This window comes from Macaca fascicularis, chromosome 2 (assembly GCF_037993035.2).
Source record: "Macaca fascicularis isolate 582-1 chromosome 2, T2T-MFA8v1.1".
NCBI classification, from domain to species: Eukaryota; Metazoa; Chordata; class Mammalia; order Primates; family Cercopithecidae; genus Macaca; species Macaca fascicularis.
In genome coordinates, this window is record NC_088376.1 from 52563080 (window position 1) to 52587373 (window position 24294).

General features: G+C 38.6%; 2 protein-coding genes across 2 annotated transcripts; both read right to left on the minus strand.

The window, feature by feature from the left end:
* Positions 1-1345: 1345 nt before the first annotated feature.
* On the minus strand, positions 1346-15337 carry COMMD2 (COMM domain containing 2). The gene is made up of 5 exons (XM_005546077.5): positions 15217-15337; positions 15049-15126; positions 14244-14326; positions 13527-13700; positions 1346-4570 (listed from the first exon to the last, which is right to left on the minus strand). The coding sequence occupies exons 1-5, from the start codon at positions 15281-15283 to the stop codon at positions 4373-4375; spliced, it is 600 nt and encodes a 199-aa protein (XP_005546134.1). The 5' UTR covers positions 15284-15337; the 3' UTR covers positions 1346-4372.
* A 4604-nt stretch (positions 15338-19941) lies between these two features.
* LOC135969447 (uncharacterized) lies at positions 19942-21175 on the minus strand. Its single transcript, XM_065539314.2, has 2 exons — positions 21099-21175; positions 19942-21020 (listed from the first exon to the last, which is right to left on the minus strand). Exons 1-2 carry the CDS (start codon positions 21173-21175, stop codon positions 20048-20050), a joined length of 1050 nt encoding a protein of 349 aa, XP_065395386.1. The 3' UTR covers positions 19942-20047.
* Between the last annotated feature and the right edge of the window lie 3119 nt (positions 21176-24294).

Consider the following 24294-nt stretch of genomic DNA (forward strand, 5'->3'; position numbering starts at 1 on the left):
AATTTAGGCTCAAGCACAATAAAAAAGCACAGTCTGTCACTCTGGTGGTCATATAATCAGTAATATTTCTAATAATAAACATAATTTACACTATAATTATAAAAAGGAGTTCATCTTATTAAAAAGTTGCTTGGGTTTAGAATGGCAACAACTCAAGTAAAAGCCAAGTTTTAGAGTACATTAACGTAGATATTTGTATTATTGATACTGCCTTTTAACCTATTAAGGATATAAAATTACTTTTTCTATATTTCCCCATTATGGTATGTCAAAACTTACGGACTCATGGCTGTTGTGCATACTTAAGGTATAGATGGAGTTCCTGGGTAGAGAGGAGCTGTAAAAATCTAGAACAAAGAGCCATTACTACTCAGTGATCAAATCATTAAATACACATTTTAGTGCCATACAGTATTTTTTCTCTTATAGAATTTTTTGAAAGATGGAAAATAATGGGCTTATTCTGCCTTTATAATTCAAACATTACTTTCAAAATTTATAAAGCTTACTGCACTAACTACATTAATGGTGGAGTTAAGTTCATTTGTTTTGTTCTAAGAAAAGTATTGAAGTTTGAATATAACAGTCATGATGGTTTTAAAAGTGAACACATTTAAGTTAGAGGCAATGTAGTATCATAACATTTCTACCAAAATATTTTCTACTGTTGGTGGAAGAAAGATGTGAGAGTAATCTATGATTATGGAAACTCTGGAAGAGACTTAATCAAATTCATATAAGCACAGAGAAGACTGAGTAAATTATAGCAAGAGGACTTTAATATAGCAGCTGACAGAACTTCCTGACCATAAGGGATGTGAAAATCTACAAAGAAATACTGTTTTCATTTGAGATGAAAAACAACACAAACAATTCTCCATTTAGAAGTAATATTACCTAGAAAAGGAGAAACGGCTTAACGTCTTAAGATTCCCATGTTTCTTTCACTAACATGGAGAAAAAAAAAGACAGAAAAAGGAAACTCTGGAGCACTCTCTATATAAAACCCTCAGCCTGTTTACCTGAGTCCTTCAGGGACTGAGTCGTTTTGAACAGCTGAGTTTTCTGGTAAACTATGTGTTTATCATTGTAAGAATTAAGTTTGGGTAAAAATATCTACTAAAAATATATTTAAATTTCCTGATTTTTCTTTCCTTTAATATTTTCTTCCTAAATATTATGAAAGTCATTCAAACTTACTATAGAAATTAAAAAAGAAAAGAAATAGCCATAATTCCGCCACCCAGAAACAACCAGTTAGCATTTTTTTCTCAGTTTATTTAACAGAGTATACAGGACATAATTCAAGACTATAAAATAATGAGATTCTCAGTCTACAAAACTATTTCAATAATGGTAAACATTTATTGAGTTCTTTGTAAAGCCTGGTACTATGTTAAACATTCTATATACATGGTCTCATATAGTCCTTACGAGCCAATGTGGTAGGTAATCCTATATCCCTATTTTAGAGATGAACAAAAAAAAAAAAGGCTTTGAGAATTTGTCAAAGACCCATAATAAGCCACAGAAACTAAATTCAAATCCTTTTGTCCAACTCTGAAGACTTATCTCTTAACCTCTTCATAAGATTAAAACGCTAAAAGGACACATACTGTTATGAATTTTAAGGGCTCCTACACATGCATCCTTTATACACACCCTTCATGGTTTTTCAAACCATGTCAGATTCTCATTTTTCAATTCTCAAGATACAGCATCTTCTTATAGCATCTTCACCACCTTTCCCATTTACTATCTTAAATGTGACCAATCTCTAACAAAACAAGCTTTTTGACATTTTGTGAAACATTTAAGGAGACTTCCAAGGAATGTAACATATGTAGACTTTGTGACACATATATTGGCATGTGCTCACAGCTCTGTTCTGAGATGTTATTATTTTGGCTTTGAGACATGAAGGATATGACATTTAAATCTAAACATGAACCAGCCAATCGTGAAAAGTCAGCATACTCATAATCCAAAAAGCTTCAGTAGAAATTTAGATAGTAATAGAAGGTGCATTACTCAGAGTCAAGAAACCTGGGTCATATTGGAGAGTAGAACAGTGACTACCTCTACAGAAAATTATGTTCATATACAAGCTACAACAAATATCAAATGTTATATAAAACAAACAATGCAGGGGAGTCCACAAGGATGTGGAATGCTTGAACAAAAAAAAAGGAAGAGGCTCATTCAATGGCTTGTACTAAAAGATAAGCCCCAGATTCTAAAAGAAGGTAGGCAAACTGCTCCCAACTCACCCTGGTCTCAAAAGGTGAAGAAGGTAGAACACCGCAGAAGGAATAATGGAGTACAGTGAAAGGAGGCCAAGGGAGGTTGATAAAAATTAAGGATCAGCATGTTTTCTTGTTTTAATTGGGGTAAGAACAGTGGACAAAGAGTTGGAGATAGGTTGTTCTGAGGAGACAAAGGGCTGTTTCAGTCTTGGCTGGGGTCAGCCATGTTTATCTTCTATCGAATGTGGACAAATAAAAAGCCTCACAGAAGTATTTTTTATCACATAAGCTTTGCAGGCATGTTGCTTTTAAACCCAATGACATATGCTACTATTTCATGTAACAGATAAAGTTTCCTTTTGTTTGTGAGGTTGTATATAAGAGAGTTTCATTAATCAAGTTGCCAATATAATTAAAAATTATTTGTGATTATAGTTTGCTGACATCTAATAATATAGTTATTTTACAACAGCAGAACATATACCTACAGGAAAAGGGTGGCCCGGATGCCTGCAGGGACCAATGGGTAGCCATTTCAAGTATGCTTTTCTTCCAATGGCCTATTCCCTGCTAGGCTCTCTCTTCTCTAAAGAGATTGCAACATGGTATCACTCTGACATGAAAATCCCTAATTCTTAGGAGGCAAAGTAAAAAGTCTAGAGTGCAGTTTAGAGTCTGATTGCTTCTACAGCCCTTTCTAGATTATTCCATGAAGACTCTCAGGATAAGGTCTGGGACACATAGTTAAGACTGAACCCTCATTTCCACCCTTCCATACAATTCTTCTCCCTAAGTCGGCCTCTGTGTCTCTGCACTCTCTCAGGCTGACCTGACAAATCAGCACCTGAGTTTTTCAGGCCAAAAGCTTTTGGTTCCCTACTAAAAAATAAAACAAAACATAAATCAAGTTTGTAAGGGAGAAGGGATAGTTGCCTATAATGTAATAAACATGGTCTTCCTTCCCTCATCATAGTTTATTCAAATTATTAAAAGTGACTATAATTTGTATCCAGGACAATCAAGAATTGATTATATTTCTCTGCTTCCACTATTTGTAAATGTAAATGACAGAGTGTCTCCTAGATGCTTTGGGTATGGTGGAAAAATTAGTCCTTGATAAAACACAATAGATGACCACACAAATTTGAGTACTATTTCAGCCAATTAATTAACCACGATCACTCAGACTTAGGCAATATGATAAATACTTATCTTCACATACAAAGAAAAATGAATAAACTGCCTATAACAATATGGCATTAAAAATCATACTGATGCTCAATATTCTGTGGCTACTAACATTGTGGGCTGTTTTTAAAAGTCAAAAATACTGAACTGTTTAGAAAATTCTGCATAGTAATAGTATTACATTGTGAATTTTATTTTCAAATTTGATCAATAAAGAGGAAAATAATAAAGTTAAGCAGTCAAAAGAAGTAGCGAAAACAAGATAGTCATGCATATATACAGAACATATAGATTCATTTCTAGTTGATTCAATCCTATTTACATATTTAAAATACAAAATAATGGCCGTCTGACTAGTTCCACTGGTAGAGCATGAGACTCTTAAAATACAAAATACATCTTAATGTGTCAAGATAACCAGTTAGCACCAGGAAAGGAACTTTACTTTAGCTTCTGATTATTTTTTACTTTTATTTTTACTTTACTATTATTATTTTTGAGATGGAGTCTTGCTCTGTCACCCAGGTTGGAGTGCAGTGGCACAATCTTGGCTCACTGCAACCTCCACCTCCCAGGTTCAAGCGATTCTCCTGCCTCAGCCTCCCGAGTAGCTGGGACTCTGACAGGCGCATGCCACCACACCTGGCTAATTTTTTGTATTTTTAGTAGAGACAGGGTTTCACCATGTTAGCCAGGAAGGTCTCTATCTCCTGACCTCATGATTCGCCCACCTCAGCCTCCCAAAGTGCTGGGATTAATGGCATGAGCCACTGCACCCAGCTTAGCTTCTGATTATGACCTCAGTATCTTGGAATAGATACTGAGGAATACTATGTATTTATCATCATGAATTAATAAAAAATTAATTTTGAAAAGTAATTGCTGTATATCATCAATTCAAAAGTGATTCAAATGAACTAAAACCTTAAAACTGGTAACTACTTGATGTTGCGAACAACTCTCCTACAGTGGTTTGTCTTCATCTCTTCCAGTGCTTGTTCCAGTTGTTGAACCAAATGGAGCAGGGTGGCTGGGTCTGTCTGTAGAACTCTGGTGTTGTGATCTCCATTTTGATTAAGGTGTAGCTTTATAGTCACTGCTGGTTTAATCTGTTGCCTGAGACTTCTACTTGCAAGCTTGATTTTAAATGAAATAAGAGCACAGTAACTATTTAATAACCATGCTGAATACATATTTATAATTATCTTAAACCATACACAAAAATTAAGTTTCAGATGAATTACAGATTTCAACATGAAAAGTAAACTTTAAAACCTTTGAAAAGAAAATAATGAGAATATATACACAATTTTATGGCATAGAAGATTTCTTAAGGATGATATAAAAGGCTCAAACCATAAAGACAAAACTGGTAAATTTAACTATAATTTTCTTCAAAGGATACCTAAAGATGGTAAAAAAAACAAGTCATAAACCAAGAGAAGATATTTTGCAACACACATATAACCAAAAAAAGATAGTATCCAGAATGTGTGATGAACTCCTCTCATTTAATAAGAAAAAACCCTCAAAATCCAAGATAAAAATAAACAGAAGATCTAAATAAGCATTTTACAGAAGACAAACGAATAAACATAGAAAAATGTGTTCAACTTCATTAAACATCAGGATAATAGCCAGTAAAACCACATTGAAATACCATTTTACAAATATCAGACTAGCAAAAATTAAAAACCTGTCCATACCAGGCACTGCAAGTGACAGTAATGGGAACTCTCATCCACTGCTGGTAAGGGATGAGAAAATTACTTTGGAAAACAATGTGCATTACCAGCAACTCTACCCCTAGGCATATACCTTAACCTCTTACACATATACATTTATTCATGATAGTATGTTTCCAAGAAGCAAAAACTAGAAATACCTCAAATATTAATTAACAACAGAACGGATAAACCAAGAACAATCACAGAATGAATTGCTTACTAAATGGTGAGGAAAGAAATGAACTACAGCAACATGGGTTATCATAGAAGAAACAAAAATGTTGAAAAAGCAAGTCACAGAATACATGCAAGTTTAAAAAATACACAGTTTTGTGACAAAATTTATGTTTTTAAAAAAACTATAAAGAAAAGATTAGGGGCAGGGTGTGGTGGCTCACTCCTGTAATCTCAGCACTTTGGCAGGCTGAGGTGGGTGGATCACAAGGTCAGGAGTTTGAGACCAGCCCGGCCAACAGAGTGCAACCCTGTCTCTACTAAAAATACAAAAATTAGCCAGGCATGGTGGCGTGCGCCTGTAGCCTCAGCTACTTGGGAGGCTGAGGCCGGAGAATCGCTTGAACCCGGGAGGCAGAGACTGTGGTGAGCCGAGATCACGCCACTGCACTCTAGCCTGGGCAAGAGAGCGAGATTCCATCTCAAAAAAAAAAAAAAAAAAAAAAAAAAAAAAGAAAAAGAAAGAAAGAAAAGAAAAGATTGACAGAAAATTCAGGATAATGATTTCCTCCAGGTGGCTGGGAAATGGTTACAATTGGGGGAAGGTACAGGTTCTTCAAAAGTACTGGTTTTATTTGTTAAGTTTGTTGGTGGGTGTACTGGTATTTGTTTTATCATTATTCTTTAAACTGGATATCTATAACCTTTCATTTGTATAACACATTCCAAATTTAAAAAATAAGTACTATTGACATATTTTTAAAAGAAGAAAACCCAAGACTACAAACAATGACCAACTTGAAGGTCCTTTCAATCTTTAGATTCTCCATTAAAAGGTACCAGGATTATCCAAAGCAATAGCTGATTTGAAATCTAGGAGAGAAACTGTACAAGACAAGCCTGAAACATCTTGTTATAGGAGAAAGCAAAAAAGTTATCAAAAATAGTGGAGTCATGTCAAGAAGACTAGATTCCAACTTGAAGAGATTTTTGAGTGAATAACAAATCTAAACCTGAGATTTCAGGATTAATTTAATTCCGTAACATAGAATATTTTGACTAGTAACTTCTTCCAAATAATTCTAGGTAACCTGGGCTTTCAAAAGAACCCAAGATACTGATCCAAGGCTGAATTTAATGTCCCCAAGTAATTTGCAAACAATACGTCAATCCCTTTGGGTGAGCTGGTCCCCAAACATAAAATAGGTATTTGCAGGCTAAAGTACCAGTTTAAGATCACCTCTGTAGTACAGATAATTATAGATTATGACACATATACATATTATACATATGATAATAGAAAACAGTACTTATTTATTCAATTATAGTCTGTTTATATTTGTTTTTCCTCTACACTGACAGACAGGGACTGCACTGACAGGGACTGAGTGTATTTGGTGTGTAATTAAGCCATGACTTTTTTGTTGAAAGACTTAAAGCCACTATCCTCCAATTTTTAGACAACATATCTAAATTAAATACCTATACAAATATCTATACTATTCTTTAACAGTTCTAAAAAAGAGATTACATAACATCTCTAACAAACATCTAGTAAGACATTTTTCTCAGAAAGAAGTTGAATGACAGTACTACAGGACAAAGAACAGTGGCCCACAAAGTTCTTGATATGGACTTTTTTTTTTTTACTGGGGATAAGATTCTGTCCTCCTCCCCATAAACATAACAACAATAAAAGCAACTTTAAAATGAAATGTCTTATTTCAATGCAAATTAGAAAAAAAATCAAAAAACCTTTACTTTGAAGGGCCATACCTCAAAGGCACTGAAAAGGGTATTCTGGCAAAAAACATCAAGTAGGAAACAGGATACATAAGTTATATTTCATGTAGCTACAGTTCCTGAAAGAATTCAGTTCTCTGTTTAGCCTCAGAGCAAACAATATGTGGGCAGGACAGGAAAAGAATGCTTTGAAGTAGTTGTAAATGGACCGGCCCTAAAACGAACATCCTCCGGCATCAGTCTCAGATGGTGGTAGATTCAGTTACTAATGCTATTAACAAGGACATCAATTGTGTTGGCAATTTATTAAGTCTGGGGAAATGTTCCTACTAGACACTAAGCTATGATGATTAATTTGATTCCCATAAGTGACTGTACAATAATTAGGTGGTAATTGTCCATCACTACCAGTCTCCATGAGACAAGTCAGTTACTTAAACATGAAAGGCGCCGTATGTAGTTACTAGTTTCCTAGACATTTAACTAGTCTTATCTGATCTGCCTTTCTCTATGAGCAGAAGAATCTACTCCAGTTAAAATCCTATGCAATGGTTTCAACAAATAAGCTGAGGAACTCAATGAGCTCTGAGTAGTAGCTTTTTTAGCCCTTAAATGCATTTCTCCATAAGAAGCAACATTCATTCAGTATACCCTCAACCTTAAACTGTACTAGTCCTACCAATAGTGCAGTGATTCAAACTCATTTCACTGGGTAAATGAGTTCTCGAGTTTAATTTTAGAAAATTCAATTTCTTAATTTTAACTTGCAAAAATGTCTTCATAATGGACACACTCAAAGCAAATCAATAAAGTCAAAAAAAGAACTATTAAAGCCTATTGCACCCCAAAGGCAGGGGGCATTCGCACACAAGAGACAGGTAAAGATCTACAAGATAAATTACCGCTGAGCCACATACATGACCATCCCCATATCTCCACCGGGTTATTGTGAAAGGATCTAAATATAAAGGCTTATCCAGTCATTTCCCCCATGAACCCCACAAGACTTGCTGCTTATGAAGTCCCCCAGAGGATGAACTGTTTTGTTCTTTGCTGTATCCACAACACCTGGCACATGTTAGGGGTACAAGAAATATCTGATAAATAATTTAAGAAGCCACTTAACTGCCCTTGCCACCCATTCTTTCTATTCAGCACCAAATGCCTATTATATGCCAGGTATTGTGCTGGGCACACAGTAATGAACAAGACACAATACTTGCCCTCCTGGAGCCTACAGTCTGGCTTATACCACATCCTGTGTTCATGCCTATTCAAGCACTCATCACACTTGATTATAATTGCTGATTTCTAATGAAATTTTATTTTTTGGTCTCCCTCTTACTGTAAGACTGTGAGGACTTAAAGGCAAGCACTGCTATGTCCACAAGGCCTAGCACGCACTAGACATTCAATAAATGGTTTGATAACTGAATAGATGTATAGAAGCAAGAATGGACTAATGGGACATAAGAGATTATCTTTTTAATTGTTTATCTGCACATACCTTAAGATGCTCATGACAATGGGATATTCTCTCTCTATGCTGGCCACTCTATCCCAAGTGTAAAATTTGAAGATACAGTAAGACAGGTACATCTTTCTTCTGTCCAAATCCTAAGGCTTTTGTCTTAACTCTTACTCCCCTGATGATCCCGCTATTCTTAAATGTTGCTCTTACTTTCAGTGACATTGTGTTGTGCTAGTGGTTGTTTTTCCTAAAACCATGCTTAATTACTGGCTTTTATTTCTATTAGCCATGAGCAACCAATGAGATTCAGTTCAGATGTCAGAGAAATCATTCTCATATGTGATTTCAACTAATCCGGCATCCAAGATTTAGGCCCATATCCTCACCTACTGTAGAGACTGCAACTTAAACAAGCTGTCATCACCTTAAATTCACTCTATCTTGAACTGATTAAGGCCATGTGGGAGTGTGGCTCTAGTGCCACCTGAACTTCTAATTTTTTCAAAAGTTGCTAAAAATTATAATTCTGGTGTGAAATTTCCTAATTTTTTTTTTCAAACCATAGAAGGGAAGTGGTCAGACTGTGGATACCTTTTTAAGAAACTGACTTGCAGATGGACTAGATGAAGGGCAAGGAAAAGAGTCAAGAAAAAGTCCAAGTATTTTTGGCCTGTGTGATTCAAAGAATGGACGTATCATCTGAGATGGGAGAGGCTGTGGAAGAAGCAGTTTCAGCAGGGAGGGGGTGTATTAGTCCTTTCTTACACTGCTATGAAGAAATAACCGAGACTGGGTAATTTATGAAGAAAAGAAGGCCGGGCGCGGTGGCTCATACCTGTACTCCCAGCACTTTGGGAGGCCAAGGCGGGCAGATCACAAGATCAGGTGATTGAGATCATCCCGGCTAACAGGGTGAAACCCTGTCTCTACTAAAAATACAAAAAAAATTAGCCAAGTGTGGTGCCACGTGCCTGTGATCCCAGCTACTGGGGCGGCTGAGGCAGGAGAATGGTGGGAACCCGGGAGGTGGAACTTGCAGAGAGCCGAGATCGCACCACTGCACTGCAGCCTGGGTGACAGAGTGAGACTCCATCTCAAAACATAAAAAAAAGAAAGAAAAGAAGTTTAATTGACACACAGTTCCACATGGCTGGGGAGGCCTCAGGAAACTTTCAATCATGACAGAATGCACCTCTTCACAGGGCGGTAGGAGAGAGAATGAATGCCAGATGAAGGAGGAAGCCCCTTATAAGACTAGCAGATCTTGTGATAACTCACTATCTATCACAAGAATAGCATGGGGAAAACTGCTCCCATGACTCAATTATCTCCACCTAGTCCCACCCTTGACATATAGGGACTATTACAATTCAAGATGAGATTTGGGTGGGGACACAGAACCAAACCATATCAGTGGGTAAGAAAGGTGGGATTCAGTTTGGAACACACTGCATTTGAATGCTTATCAAATTACCAAAGTGGAGATGAAATAGGCTTCAACTGTATGACTCTCAAGTTTAGAGGATAGTTCTAGACTAAAGATATACATTTGGGAATCCCAAGAACATGGGGATTATTTAAGACTTCAAATTGGATGAAACCAGCTTGAGAATGTAAGTGGAAAAGGTATGAAGACTCAGAACTGACCTTTGGGGCATCCCAATGTTTAAAGGGCAATGAGATAGAATCAGCAAAGGAGATTGAGAAAGAGGAGCCTGTGAAGCTGGATGAGAATCAGAGGAAGTTATTTCCCAGAAGGCAACTAAAGAAAGTATTTCAAGTAGGAAGGTGTGACTAACTGTGACAAATGCGTTAATAAACAGAATGGCATAAAAACTAAAAAGCGATGACCTTGAGTAAGTTATGAGAGTAGAGTGAAGATTATGAAGTCTGATTAGGAAAAGTTTAAGAGATAACAGGAAGAGAGAGTATACAAACAGAGAGACAACTCTTTCAAGAAGTCTTAGTGTAGGCCAGGCGTGGTGGCTCACGCCTGTAATCCCAGCACTTGGGAAGGCCGAGGCAGGTGGATCACTTCAGGTCAGGAGTTTGAGACCAGCCTGGCCAACATGGTGAAACCCCGTCTCTTCTAAAAATACAAAAATTAGCCAGGTGTGGTGGCACACACCTGGAATCCCACTGTAATCCCAACTACTTGGGAGGCTGAGGCAGGAGAATCACTTGAACCCAGGAGGCAGAGGTTGCAGTGAGTGGAGATCACACCACTGCACTCCAGCCTGAGCAACAGAGTGAGACTGTCTGGGGAAAAAAAAAAAAAGTCTTAGTATAAAGAGGAGCAAAATAATGGAGCAGCAGCAGGAGGAGTACATGGAGTCAAGACTGGGTTTCTGACTGTGTGCAGAAGGGAGAGGCAAACCAAGTATGACACAGGTAAAAGAGGGAATAATTGCTAGAACTATGTCCTCATGGGGGGAAATGCAGATGGACTGAGGTATACAAGGGAAAAGGCTGCCTGTAGATAAGAGCATGGGCACTTCATCAAGAGGAACAGGAGAGAAGACAAGTGGAGCAAATGGGTCCTGATACAGGCTGAAAGATGCGGTGACAGGTGCGTGTGGGAGTTCTTTCTGTTTGCTTCTCTTTATTAGTCTAGTTGGAAGCAAGGTCAACAGCTAAGCATGGGGAGCATGGAGGAGATGTTGAGGCTTTGAAGAAAGAGATATAGGACATGCATGGTCCCTGCTATCCCAGTGTTTACAGTTTAGTCAAACAAAAAATAAAAAAACAAAAAACCAGGTACATATAAGTGAGATGACTTGCCAAAAGAGGAAGCACAGGTGTCATGAAAAGAAAACACAAATGCTACCAAAATTTAACTGTGTCTAGTGGCAGGGGGCATTTCTCCCAAAGGGAGACATCATTTAGAGCACAAACCCTTTCTATAAAGAACCAGGTAATATTTTAGGCTTTGCAGACCATACAGTTTCTGGCACAACTACTCAACTCTGCCCTTGTACTTTGAAAGCGGCCATAAATAATACATAACAAAGGAGCATGACTGTATCCCAAAAAAACTTTATTTACAGAAATAGGTAGCAAGCCAGATTTGGCCCACAGGCCATAGTTTGTTGAGCCCTGATTTAAGCTAAGACTTACAAGGATAAGAAAGTCAAGTCAAGAAGAAGTAGCAAAGCAGAAAAAGCATTTCATATAGAGTAAACATAATGTGTAAAGGCCTGATGCTCCTCATATTTTGAATTCCCACCTTCACTCTCTGCCCAAGGGTGCTAGATTAACTTTCCTACATGATTGTTTTTTAAGGTTACCATCTCTCTCTTTTTTTTTTGAGACGAAGTCTCCCTTTGTTGCTCAGGCTGGAGGGCAACGGCACAATCTCAGCTCATTGCAACCTCCACCTCCTGGGTTCAAGCAATTCTCCTGTCTCAGCCTCCCAAGTAGCTGGGACTATAGGCATGTTGCACCCCGCCCGGTTAATTTTTGTATTTTTAGTAGAGATAGGGTTTCACCATGTTGGCCAGGCTGGTCTCGAACTCCTGACCTCAGGCGATCTGCCTGCCCTGGCCTCTCAAAGTGCTGGGATTACAGGCGTGAGCCACTGCGCATGGCCTTAATGTTACTCTCTTATCCAAATATCTACAAGGGCTTCCTATCGTCTGCTATGTCAGATCTAAACCCCTCTAACCAACTTTCTATAACCTATTTGGACATTACCTCCATTTGAATCAGAAGAAGCCACTACAACAGTGGTTTCCAAACTATTGCACATTAGAGTTACCTAGGTGAAAATAAGCTTTAAAAAATCCTGATGCTCAGGCCGAACTCTATACCAATAAATCAGAATCTCTGGGTATTACACACAAACATCAGAATTTCTGTAAAGCTCCCCAGGTTATTCCAATATGAAGTCAAATTTGAAAACAAGTGCACTGTAATACATATTTATCTGTCATTTCCATATCCATGTGGGTCTTTACAACATATTCTGCCTTCTCTACTAAGAATATTTACCCTAATTTTCTCTATTCATTCATCCTTCTGAAATTTCACTTCCTTTTGCTGGAAGCTTTCTTGGATCATGCCAGCACATACACACAATTACACGTGTTGTTGTTGTCGTTTTTTTTTTTTTTTTTTGAAACAGTTGTCATCTTCATTTATATAATTATATTCTTCTTTCCCCATCAAGAACCTTATTTTATAAGCCCCTTTAATTACTAGTTATTTTCAGAACACCTAATATCCCTAACCAAGGTGATACCATCTTTTCCAGTTGAAAGTATTTTACACTTCTTTTGTGTCTCAAAGCATTTAGCACACCTCTAATCAGCAAATAGATGGCATTCAATACACATCTACTAATTTATCGCTCTCTGCTTAATAAAGGACTATAAGCAATGGTCTGAATACACCCTTTTGTTTATGTGACTTTAAAATCAACTGAAAGATGAATCTCACGAAAATAATATTGTGAGAGAAGCCAGGTACAGAAGAATATTTACTGAATCATTCCATATATACAAAGTTAAAAGGCAGGTAAATATAATTTGTGTTAGAAGTCAGGATGCTGGTTACCTTTGGAAAGGAGGGAAGGGGCAGTAATTAGTTAGGAGGCAAGGAGGATGCTTCTGGGGTATAAGTCACAGTTAAATGCACCATGTGATAATTCATTGAGCGGTACAGTGACCTGTGCACTTTTCTACATCTGTTAAATTTAAACAGAAAAGTTTTTAAACATCTAGGCACCAATTTAAAAAATCTACATAACCATCTCCTTTTCTAAAATAACCGATTTCTTGCAAACTTTGCAAATTAAACTGATTTGAACACACTGAAAATGAAAGAAATGAACTATTTGTGAAATGGCCTAAAAATGAACATTAAAAAACAAAGTTTCAAACCGGATCTTAGTTAAGGTGGTAAAGAATCCAATAAACAGGACACAAACCTAAAATAATTCTTATATTCTACGTCAAGTTAATTTTAAAAATACTATACCTGTACATCTAGTCGCCATTCAAGGTTATGATAACTGGGAAGACTTGGTGCCAATTCACTTAGAATAGTTCTGATCTCTTTTCTGTTGTCCAGATAAAGCTGAAGCAACAATTTGTTTAATTCTTCAGAGAATCCCAGAACAAAAACAGAGTCTTGGAAATCCAGTTCAGAAATCTAAGTGAATTGAGTTTAAAGAACATCAAAATTTATCTTTGTCTAGCTAAAATACTTGAAATACACAAAAGAATATGATATACTCTAATTTATTCTGTCTAGTAAAAGAAACAGCATTCCTTAAAGATAACCACTGCTCACCATTCCAAAATCCAAGTTACTGATACATAAAAGTACTTTATTAAAGTAAAAAATGGAAAGAATTGTTAAGATGCCCAGTTTCCCTTCCTATTCTTCATCAAGCCAGACACTGCTGATATGCAAACAAAATATTAATACAGTCTCCCTCCTCTTAGGATACATAAATGGTTTAACAACATGCAGAATTAGCGGTACTTCTATACTAGCTATTTATACCAGCAAGAGGTATTTGTATCAGTAGATATTATATGATTTTTATTTTTTAGGTATGTCTTCAAAAAATCGATTATAAACCATTAACATTATTAAAATCCACAGGTACCTGCCAAGACTATGATGTAGAGTACACCAGACTTTTCTTAAGAATCCAGGCAATACAAAACAGTCCAGAGAAACCCTTACCATGAGCTTTGAGCTCTCAGTGAGGAGATACGTTAATCCTTCCACACCATGCTGGACAGTGTCACTACTTACATTCAGTTTTCCTGAGAAAGAAAAGTGAAAACAAGCAAATAAATTACTACTGTGGTATTTATCTTGTTCATATTTGTCTTTAAAAATAAACACTATTTATTACTACATGTTTTCAAACACTGCACGAAAAATAGTAAGTTGGCCAGAGGCTCATGTTCCTTCTCATTCCACTCCCAGCCAAATGCCATTGGTATTTCCCACCATGTAACCTTCTTAACAAAACGCAGTACTGTGGAGACTAGTATAAGGTGCGTAGCCCTTCTCTTGAAAGCGTAGCTCCTTCAAGTCTGGCGGAAGAGGAACTCGACAGGGATTGACTTAATCCCAGAGGCTGCCTCTCACCCAGGGGAAAACAACACTTTTTTTAGCAGAAGCGGATATCTGAACAACTAATAATGATAACCAAATACTTGCATATTTACAGTTGACCCAGCTATTCCACAGACTTTGGTATATTTATACAAAATACTTTTCAGTATTTCTGAAAGTAAGGTGGTATTATGTATGTACATTTTACCATAAGAAAACTGATTTAATAGAAGCTTTAACAATCTCACAGCTACTTCAGAGACGGGCAGGATTTGCACCCTGACTGAGGAGCTCTGCTGGTTTTATTCTACTACAATCGGAACAAGATCCTAGGAGTCACAATAATCCCTTTCTCTCCCGGGAGACAGGGAATGGATCGCAACCGCCCTGGCAGCCTGCGGAGCCGTCCCCTTCCCCTTCTTACTGGCAGCGCCTTCGTAGATTTTTGGGTTTGTGCCGCGCCTCAGGAATTCCACAGCAATCCGCCCAAACTCGGCGACCACTGCAATGAAAGTCAGAAGGCTGTTGAGTGCCGGGCGCTGCCTTTGACCTCCTCCCCAGCCCACAGAACACCGCCCCCACGCCCGCTGACCCGCGCTGTCCACTTGGGGCAGGAAGGCCAGGTGCTCCTTATGCTCCTCGGACAACTCCAGCAGCATCTTCACTGTCCTACGATTTCACCCCGCAGCGCGGACCCCGCCTTCCCCTCTTCCGGCGCCGGCGTCCGGGCGCCTAGAGGCTCCGGCGTCGCAGCGTCCGGAGCTTTGGGTTCCGGCCTACGAACTAACGCCCTACACTCGGACGCCCCCTGCGGCGCAGGCTAAGGTCAGAACGTTCTGCCTTTTGTAAATCATCCCGCAAAGGTGTAGTGAGCGCCGGCTGGGTGCAAGGTGCTAGGCTCTGTGGGAGATGAAAAAGTGTTTCCAATCCGACACGCCCCCTCGTGGAGCATACATTAATATCAATAGCTCACATTTGTTAAGCACTAACCGTGTCAGGAAGTGTTCTTACATTTATTAAATACATTTGGAGTTCACAAGATGTAACTGTGAGATAGGTTCCATTATAATTTCCCCTAGAGATAAGGAAACTGAGAGACAAGTCCAGCAACTGACACTTTTATAAAGCTAATAGTTTCCACAGAGCTTCTGTATATGTTATCTTAAATGTATCTCAGTTAATATCCTCAACAGCAATGGCTTTGTTTTTACAGATAAAGAGACAAAGCTCCAGAGATTATATGACAAAGCCTGTGACAGAGCTAGAAGGAAAGGGTTAGATCCCTCACTTACCTGCTCCAAAGCCCATCCTTCCACCTACCAGGCTGAAAGCTTGTGACAAGGTTTATGAGTGATTATAAATTAGGATAAAGATAATGATGACAATGACCGCTGCTTACAGGATTCAGAGCAATGTCTTTCTCTCTCTCTCTCTCTCTCTCTTTTTTTTGATAGAGCCTCACTCCCAGGCTGGAGTGCAGTGGCGGGATGTCAGCTCACTGCAACCTCCGACTCCCGGGTTCACTCGATTCTCTGGCCTCAGCCTCCTGAGTAGCTGGGATTACAGGTGCCACCACCATGCCTGGCTAATTTTTGTATTTTTAGTAGAGATGGGATTTCACCATGTTGGCCAGGCTGGTCTTGAACTCCTGACCTCAAGTCATCCGGCCGACTCGGCTTCCCAAAATGCTGGGATACAGGCGTGAGCCACCACACCTGGCCCAGAGCAATGTTTTTTAAAAAGTGTTTAGGGCCTGTGATAATTTAGTTCCTTTTCCAACTCTCTCTTCTCACCTACTGTGGTTCAAATATAAGAGACTATAAAGTTGCTAATTGATAGGAATATGATTCTTCAAATCTCAACCCCTTTAAAATGGAGGGTGTGGAGGAGGAGAGGGGAAGGGGAGGAGACTCTTCATATGTCTTTTCTGAGGCTTGAGACAACTCTTTCTATATTCTGAGTCTCCCAGGCAGACTAAAAATTGGAAGAGGTTTTCAATTAACTTCTCTGTGTCTACTTTGTCCTTCACATCTGACTGAAATTGTTTCTTCCACTGTGGCACAGAAAGACAGGTCCTTGAACTTATTAATTAGGTCTTGAAGTAGCATTTGCAGAGAGAACATAATTTTTACTTAGACTGTGGATTGCAGATCAGCAAAAATTGCATCATTTCCTGAAGTTGCCTTTATTCATACGTTATTGAGAAAACATCCATTATTAAAGAATAATTTTCAGAACAGGTAAAATCGTGACTCTTCTACAAGTGTACAATGAACACATGTCACAAAATGTATTGAACTAGTTAATTAATGAGAGAATTAGTGAGAGTACAGTAAAAACCCGTTTCAACTGATTCAAAAGAGGTATTCAAGAACTGTACATATTTAGGGAATAGGAATACTGAAATGAATTTGCAAATAGTTACAGTAGTATGCCAATATGAAATGGCCTTTCTTCTCTGTAATCTCAGGGAATGAAGTGAGGACAGGTGAGGTGAAGGTGAGACTAGGGAGTGGCACAATGGGCTGTCTAAAGTCCATGGTCAAGGAACCAAGTTAGGCCAGGTGTGGTGGTTCATGCCTGTAAACCCAGCACTTTGGAAGGTCAAGGCAGGAGGATCACTTGAGGGCAGAAGTTCAAGTCTAGCCTGACCAACATGGTGAAACCCCATCTCTACTAAAAATACAAAAATTAGCCAAGCATGGTGGCATGTACCTGTGGTCCCAGCTACTTGGTAGCCCAAGGCATGAGAATTGCTTGAACCCAGGAAGCAGAGGTTGCAGTGAGCCAAAATTGGAGTCACTGCACTCCAGCCTGGGTGACAGAGTGAGACACTGTCAAAAAAAAAAGAAACCAAGTTTTATCCAAGAAAAACCAGCCTGGGAGTTAAAACACCCCAGGATAATTTATAGAGTGACTTCTGTTGCCATAGGTGATATAGTTTTTTAGAAGAAATTACCTGAGTGAAAACTCAAAACTCTAGATTCCATATCTGGCTCTGACACTACCTGTATGACTTCCAGTAAGTTGTTTTTATGTTATAAGCATAGTCTCTTCATCTGTAAAATTGGTATTTTAATACTGCCCTTCTGTGCCATGCAGGACTGTTATGATACTCAGCTGAGTTCAATTGATTTTGATGATCAAATGAAACAATAAATTAGAATTAAGCAAACAGCAGCATTTACATTTTATAGGAGCAGATTTTATGCTCCTATAAATTCACAATCATCTTAAAAGCCATTCATTTAATTCAACAAACATTTACTGAGCAATTCCTTAAAGGTTCAAAGATATGCTATGCTTTGGCAATTTGTAGATGAATAAAACAATGTCCTTCCCTCTAGGAGGTGTCCGAAAAGTGAGGGAGACAGATAATGAAGTAATTCCAATACAGTGTGATGAATAGCAATACTTGAAAAATGAACAAAATGACAAGGAAGCACAGAGAATACACGTTAACTCTAATTTGAAAGAATCAGGCTGAGAATAAATGTCCCAGCGTATCTTGTGTATGTTAATACTAATGCTCTACAATTAGATTTACATTATAAATGTATACAGTCTTAATGTCACTTCATGCAATCTTACTTCCAGGGCGAATGTGAACAAAGAATAAATACTCAGTATTTTTTTCACTTGATGCTGGTAGGGAACAAAGCTTCATATCAATTATCCCCTCATATTCTCTCTGCATCTTTATATCCCCCTCCAGCTCATGTGTCTTTCTTTTCTCTTACATTTTCCCATCTTTTTCTCCTTCTTCAGTATTCTAGCCCAGAATCCTTGCACAGGGTATTTCCTTAGCTGTGTTTCAATGACACATAAAATATTATCACCCCCTGCAAGGAATTACAGCTCAATTCACTACACTGTCAAGAGGACATTAACGTGGTGACAAGCCTCACTCACACCATCCACCTTCTCATGACTCTAAAGCTGGCACCAAATGCATGAATTAGCTCCTGAGATTTTAAAAAAATATTTAATTCATTAAAAAATTGTATTATAAATGCAAACAGAAAAGGGTACAGATTTTTAAAATACTCATTATTGAATTTTCTCAAATTAAACACACCTATTACTCCAGAACAAGAAATAGAATGTTACAACAACCCAGAATTTCTGCTATGCCTCCTGCCAGTCACTATCATCTCTTGTTTTCTCTATAGTGAACTAATACCTATACACATGCTGCCTTACAACATCCCTGTAGAATCATCTATGTGTGAGTGTGTATGTGTGAGTCTGTGCACATGCGTGTGTGTGTGTTTGTATTAACCTTTGTGCCCCAACCTTGCAATATCTAACTGGGAACTCAAAGGCATTTTTTTAGAATGAGCCTTAGATTTTAGGTGACTCCGACTGTTGTACCAAAATCTGTCTTATAATCATCTTAGTAAATTGCCTCAAAAATATAAAATATTTAGGAAAAAACTTTAAAAGAAGATTTACAAGACCTATATACTAAAAATTACAAAACTTTGCTGAGAGGAATTAAGAAATAATTGGAGATATATACCACCGATACAGAAATATGTTATGGATAATAAGATTTAATATTATTAAAAGGTCAGTTGTACCCAATCAGAATAATTCCAACAGGCTTTTTTTTTTTCCCCCCCCGCAGTTGCAAGATTTAATAGAGTGAAACAGAGCTCCCATACAAAGGGAGGGGACCCAAAGAGGGTAGCCATTGCTGGCTCAAATGCCTGGGTTTATATCCAGATCATTGTCCGTCCCGCTGTGCTCTCAGGCAATAGATGATTGGCTATTTCTTTACCTCCTGTTTTTGCCTAATTAGTATTTTAGTGAGCACTCTTTACTATCTGTTTGGTTGGGTGTGAGCTAAGTTGTAAGCCCCGTGTTTAAAGATGGAAGCTGTCACCTTCCCAGCTAGGCTTAGGGATTCTTAGTCAGCCTGGGAAATCCAGCTAGTCCTGTCTCTCTCAGTCTCCATTCTCAACAGGAAAACCCAAGTGCTGTTGGGGAGGTTGGCTGATGACCGCTCTAACTGCTTCCTGCTGAATTGGGGTGTATAGGGGTTGTGCAGTTGAGATTTCCTCAGGAGGGGTGCCTTCGATGTCATTAACATTGGAGCATGGGCTAGCAGGCTGGTCCAGGGGTCCACGGTAGATCTGAGCCATGGAGTGCATCTGGGGCTCCATGTGAAGAACCATTTGTCGCTTTACAACTTTGATTCTGGAAGAGACAAACTTAACAAGGAAGTTAAAGATACAGGGATTGAAATGTATGGCCTGCAGTGCAAGGGATTATTTCTTTGGCACACTTCACAGGCCCTGGTTGTCTGCTTGATAGTTTTGAAGAGGCCTGGTCCAGTAAATAATGATTTGGCCATCTGATGGGTGCTATCAATGCCTAAGGGAAAGGTTTGGTGAAGGGTTTTAAATAATTTCCATTGATTAGCTGCAGGCTAAAGTATTTTCCCTTCTTTGGTGGCTAGCCATCGTGAGGGGGAGGAAACCATGTCCTCTTGAGGTTCCCCATTCTATTTCTCCTGCTGAGTACTGGGGCTTGGTTTCCTGGAGGGGATTATCCCATACTAGGGGTCCTTCTATAAGCATTTTTAATGGAGCGTCCTGCCTTGTGGCTCTTTTGGCTTCAATATCCACTTGGTGGTTCCCTTCTGTTTCCCTTTCCTTTTCTTTCTGATGACCCTGGCAGTGTAAGACTGCCACCTCTTTAGGTTTCCATACAGCCAATAATAATTTCCTAATGGCTTCCTGATGTTTGATAGGTGTTTCCTCGGAAGTTAGGAATTCCCTTTCTCTCCATATTGCTGCATGGGCATGGAGGACTAGGTAAGCATACTTGGAGTCTGTATATATATTTACCCTTTTTCCTTCTCCTAATTCTAGTGCCCAAGTGAGGGCTATGAGTTCTGCCAGCTGAGCACTAGTTCCTGGAGTGAGGGGATTACTTTCAAGTATTCCATAATCACTGACCACTGCATACCCTGCTTTTTGAAGTCCTTTTTCTACAAAGGAACTTCTATCAGTATATAAGTTGAGGTTGGGATCAGTCAAGGAAACCTCTAGAAGGTCCCCTCTAATGGTGTAGGTTTGAGCAATTACTTGTTGACAGTTATGTTCTATCTTTTCTTCATTGTTTGTAAGAAATGTGGCTGGGTTAAGAGTTGCACAAGTGTGCAGTTGCAGCACTGGCCCTTCAAGTAATAGAGCCTGATATTTAAGCAAACTGTTGTCTGACAGCCACAAGTCTCCTTTAGCAGTGAGTATGCCATTCACCTCATGAGATGTCCACACAGTAAGATATCTTCCCTGTATTATTTTAACTGCTTCAGATACTAAGACTGCTACTGCCGCCACTATCCGTAAACAGTGAGGCCAACTGTTTACCACTGCATCAATTTTCCTTACTCAGGTATGTTAGGGTCCGCATGTTTCCTAAACAAAGGAATGAACACACAAGACAACACAGGACAAGACATACATGGCGGCCGCCCCGAACGGCACACACTGCTTTATTTTATCCAGCCGTTTGTGGACTGTTGCCAAGTCACGGGACATGTGTTGCTTCTCTGACCTTTCCTTGACTCGCAAGATCAGTAAAACACTGACCAGTTCCCAGAGCCCACTGTTTACAGCTGGCTCCTTTATCCTTCTTGTTTGCAGAGAAGGAATGTCCTGCTTTGTTTGCAAGAGCAGGGCTTATCGCGAACTTCTCGTTTGCGAGCACACAGTCCTCTACACAGGTATGCCATGGGTTGCAAGCTCATCCCTTGTACCTGTGTAAGGACTCCTAGAGCTATTCCTGTTTTTTCTGTGACATATAAAGAAAAGTCTTGCCCCGTTGGCAAGCGTAACACTGGGGCTTGGGTTAGGGCCTTCTTTAGGGCCTGGAAAGCCGCTTCTGCTTCAGGTGTCCATCTTACTAGATGGATATTGGCTTTCTGAGTTTCCTTAATTAGTGTATATAATGGTCTGGCTATTTCACCGTACCCGGGAATCCGTATTTGGCAGAAACCTGTTATGCCAAGGAACCCTTTTAGTTGCTTTAGGGTTTTGGGATGAAGATAAGCCAGTATAGGCTGGATACGTTCCTCACTGAGGGCCCTGGTGCCTTTGGGTAATTTTAGCCCTAAGTATTTAATCTGCTCTGAGCAGAGCTGAGCCTTTGGTTTGGAAACCTTGTAGCCAAAAGGTAGTGAGGAAATTTAAGAGCACTTGGGTGGCTTGATGGCACAAGGTTTCTGAACGGGCGGCTAAAAGTAAATCATCCATGTACTGAAGGACAAGAGTGTCCAGGTATGAGAATTAAGTCTTGCGCTAACTCAACAGGCTTTTAAAATAGAGAATGGCAAGTTTATTTTAAAATTTATATGGAAATGCAAAGGACTAAAAATAGCCAAAACAAACTTGAAAAACAATAACAAAGTTGGAGGATACATATTACCTGATTTCAAGACTAATTAAGATGTAGTAATTAAGACAGTGTAGTATTAGTATAACGACAAGTAAATAGATCAATGGAACAAAATAGAAAGTCTGGAAATAGATCTGTATCTGTATTGCCAATTGATTTTCAACAGAGATGCTAGGTAATTCAGTGGGGCAAAGGAAAGTCTTTTCAAAAATTAATCCTGACCCTTACCACATACCACTCACAAAAATAATTTGAGATAGATTATAAACCTAACATAAAGCCTAAAATTATTGAACTTCTAGAAGAAAATATAAGAGAAAATCTTCATTACTTTTGAGTAGGCAGAGTTCTTTTTTTTGAGATGGAGTCTCACTCTGTCGCCCATGCTGGAGTGTAGGGGCACTGTCTTGGGTCACGGCAACATCTGCCTCCCAGGTTCAAGCGGTTCTTCTGCCTCAGCCTCCTGAGAAGCTGGGATTACAGACATGCACCACCATTCCTGGCTAATTTTTGTATTTTTAGTAGAGACAGGTTTTCATCATGTTGGCCAGGCGGTATTAAACTCCTGACCTCAAGTGATCCACTCACCTTGGCCTTCCAAATTGCTGGGATTGCAGGTGTAAGCCACCGCATCAGGCCAGGCGGAGTTCTTATAGTGGAAATAAAAGGCATGAATCATAAAAGAAAAAAATGATAACTTCTACTTCATCAAAGTTAAAACCATTTTTGTTTATCAAAAAACGTTATTAATAAAATGAAAAGGTGATCCCACAAACTGGGAAAAATATATACTATATATCTATATTTATCTATATATATATGATGAAGAACTTGTATCATAAATACAAAAACTCTAATAAACCAATAATTAAAAGATAACCCAATCTTTTAAATAGGCAGAAATTTGCATTGCTACTTCACAAAAAATACACAAATGGCCAATAAGCACATGAAAAGGCATCCAGCATCATAGTCATCAGGAAAATACAAATTAAACCACAATGATAGGCCATTTCAACCCCCCTAGATTGACTAAAGGTAAAAATCACTGATGACACCAAGTGTGTGAAGCCACCAGAACTCTCGTACATTGCTAGTCAAAGTGTTAAAAATCATAAAACCACTTTGGAGAACTCTTAGGTAGTTTCTCATAATGTTAAATGTACATTCACCCTGTTATTCAACAATTCTACTCCTAGGTACATACCCAAAAGAAATGAAAGCATATGTCCAGAAAAATACTTTTTACAATAATGTTCATAGTGCTTTTTTCATAATATGTCAAAACTGGAGGCAACCCAAACATCCATACAGTCCATACACCATGCATTATGGTGCATCCATATAATCAAATACTATTTAGTAATAAAAAGGAATGTATAGCTGGGCATGGTGGCTCATGCCTGTAATGCCAGCATGTTGGGAGGCAAGGGAGGTGGATCAGTTGAGGTTAGGAGTTCGAGACCAGCCTGGCCAACATGGTGAAACTCTGTCTCTACTAAAAATACGAAAATTAGCTGGGCGTGGTGACACACACTTGTAATCCCAGCTACTCAGTAGGCTGAGGCCAGAGAATTGCTTAAATCTGGGAGGCGAAGGTTGCAGTGAGCCGAGATCGTGCCACTGCATTCCAGCCTGGACGACAGAGTAAAACTCTGTCTCAAAAAAAAAGAAAAGAAAAAAAGGAATGTACTACTGATACATGCAGTAATGTAAATGAATCTTGAAACATTAAGTTGAGCGAAATAACCCAGACACAAAAGTGAACAACTGCATGATACCCATGATTTGAAAATGTCATCTATGGAGATAGAAATCAAAATAGCAGTTACCTAAAGAAGTTGGAATTGACTTAGGAGCTTGAAGGAACTTCCTGGGGTAACAAAAACGTTCTATGTTTTGACTGGGATATTTTTCAAACCCATTGAATCTTACATTTAAGATTCATGCAATTCACTACATGTAAATTTTAACTCAATTTAAAAAAATTAATTGGAAGCAGTGTTTTAGCAGAGTTAAAAAGATGTCTGAGATCAGCATTAGACCTGGATGGTATTTGTTAACTTTCTTAAGAACTTTCCTTATATAGAATTTTAAAATTTTATTTATTTTAAAATATATTCTACATTAATATGGCTTAAAAAACCAAAACACTTTAAAAAAAAAAAAGAAAAACAAACAAAAAAAGAAAATGTAAAAATTCTCACTTCCTTGTTTTCCATTGTCTCAGCTTCCCTACCTTGTGGACAACTACTATTCTCAG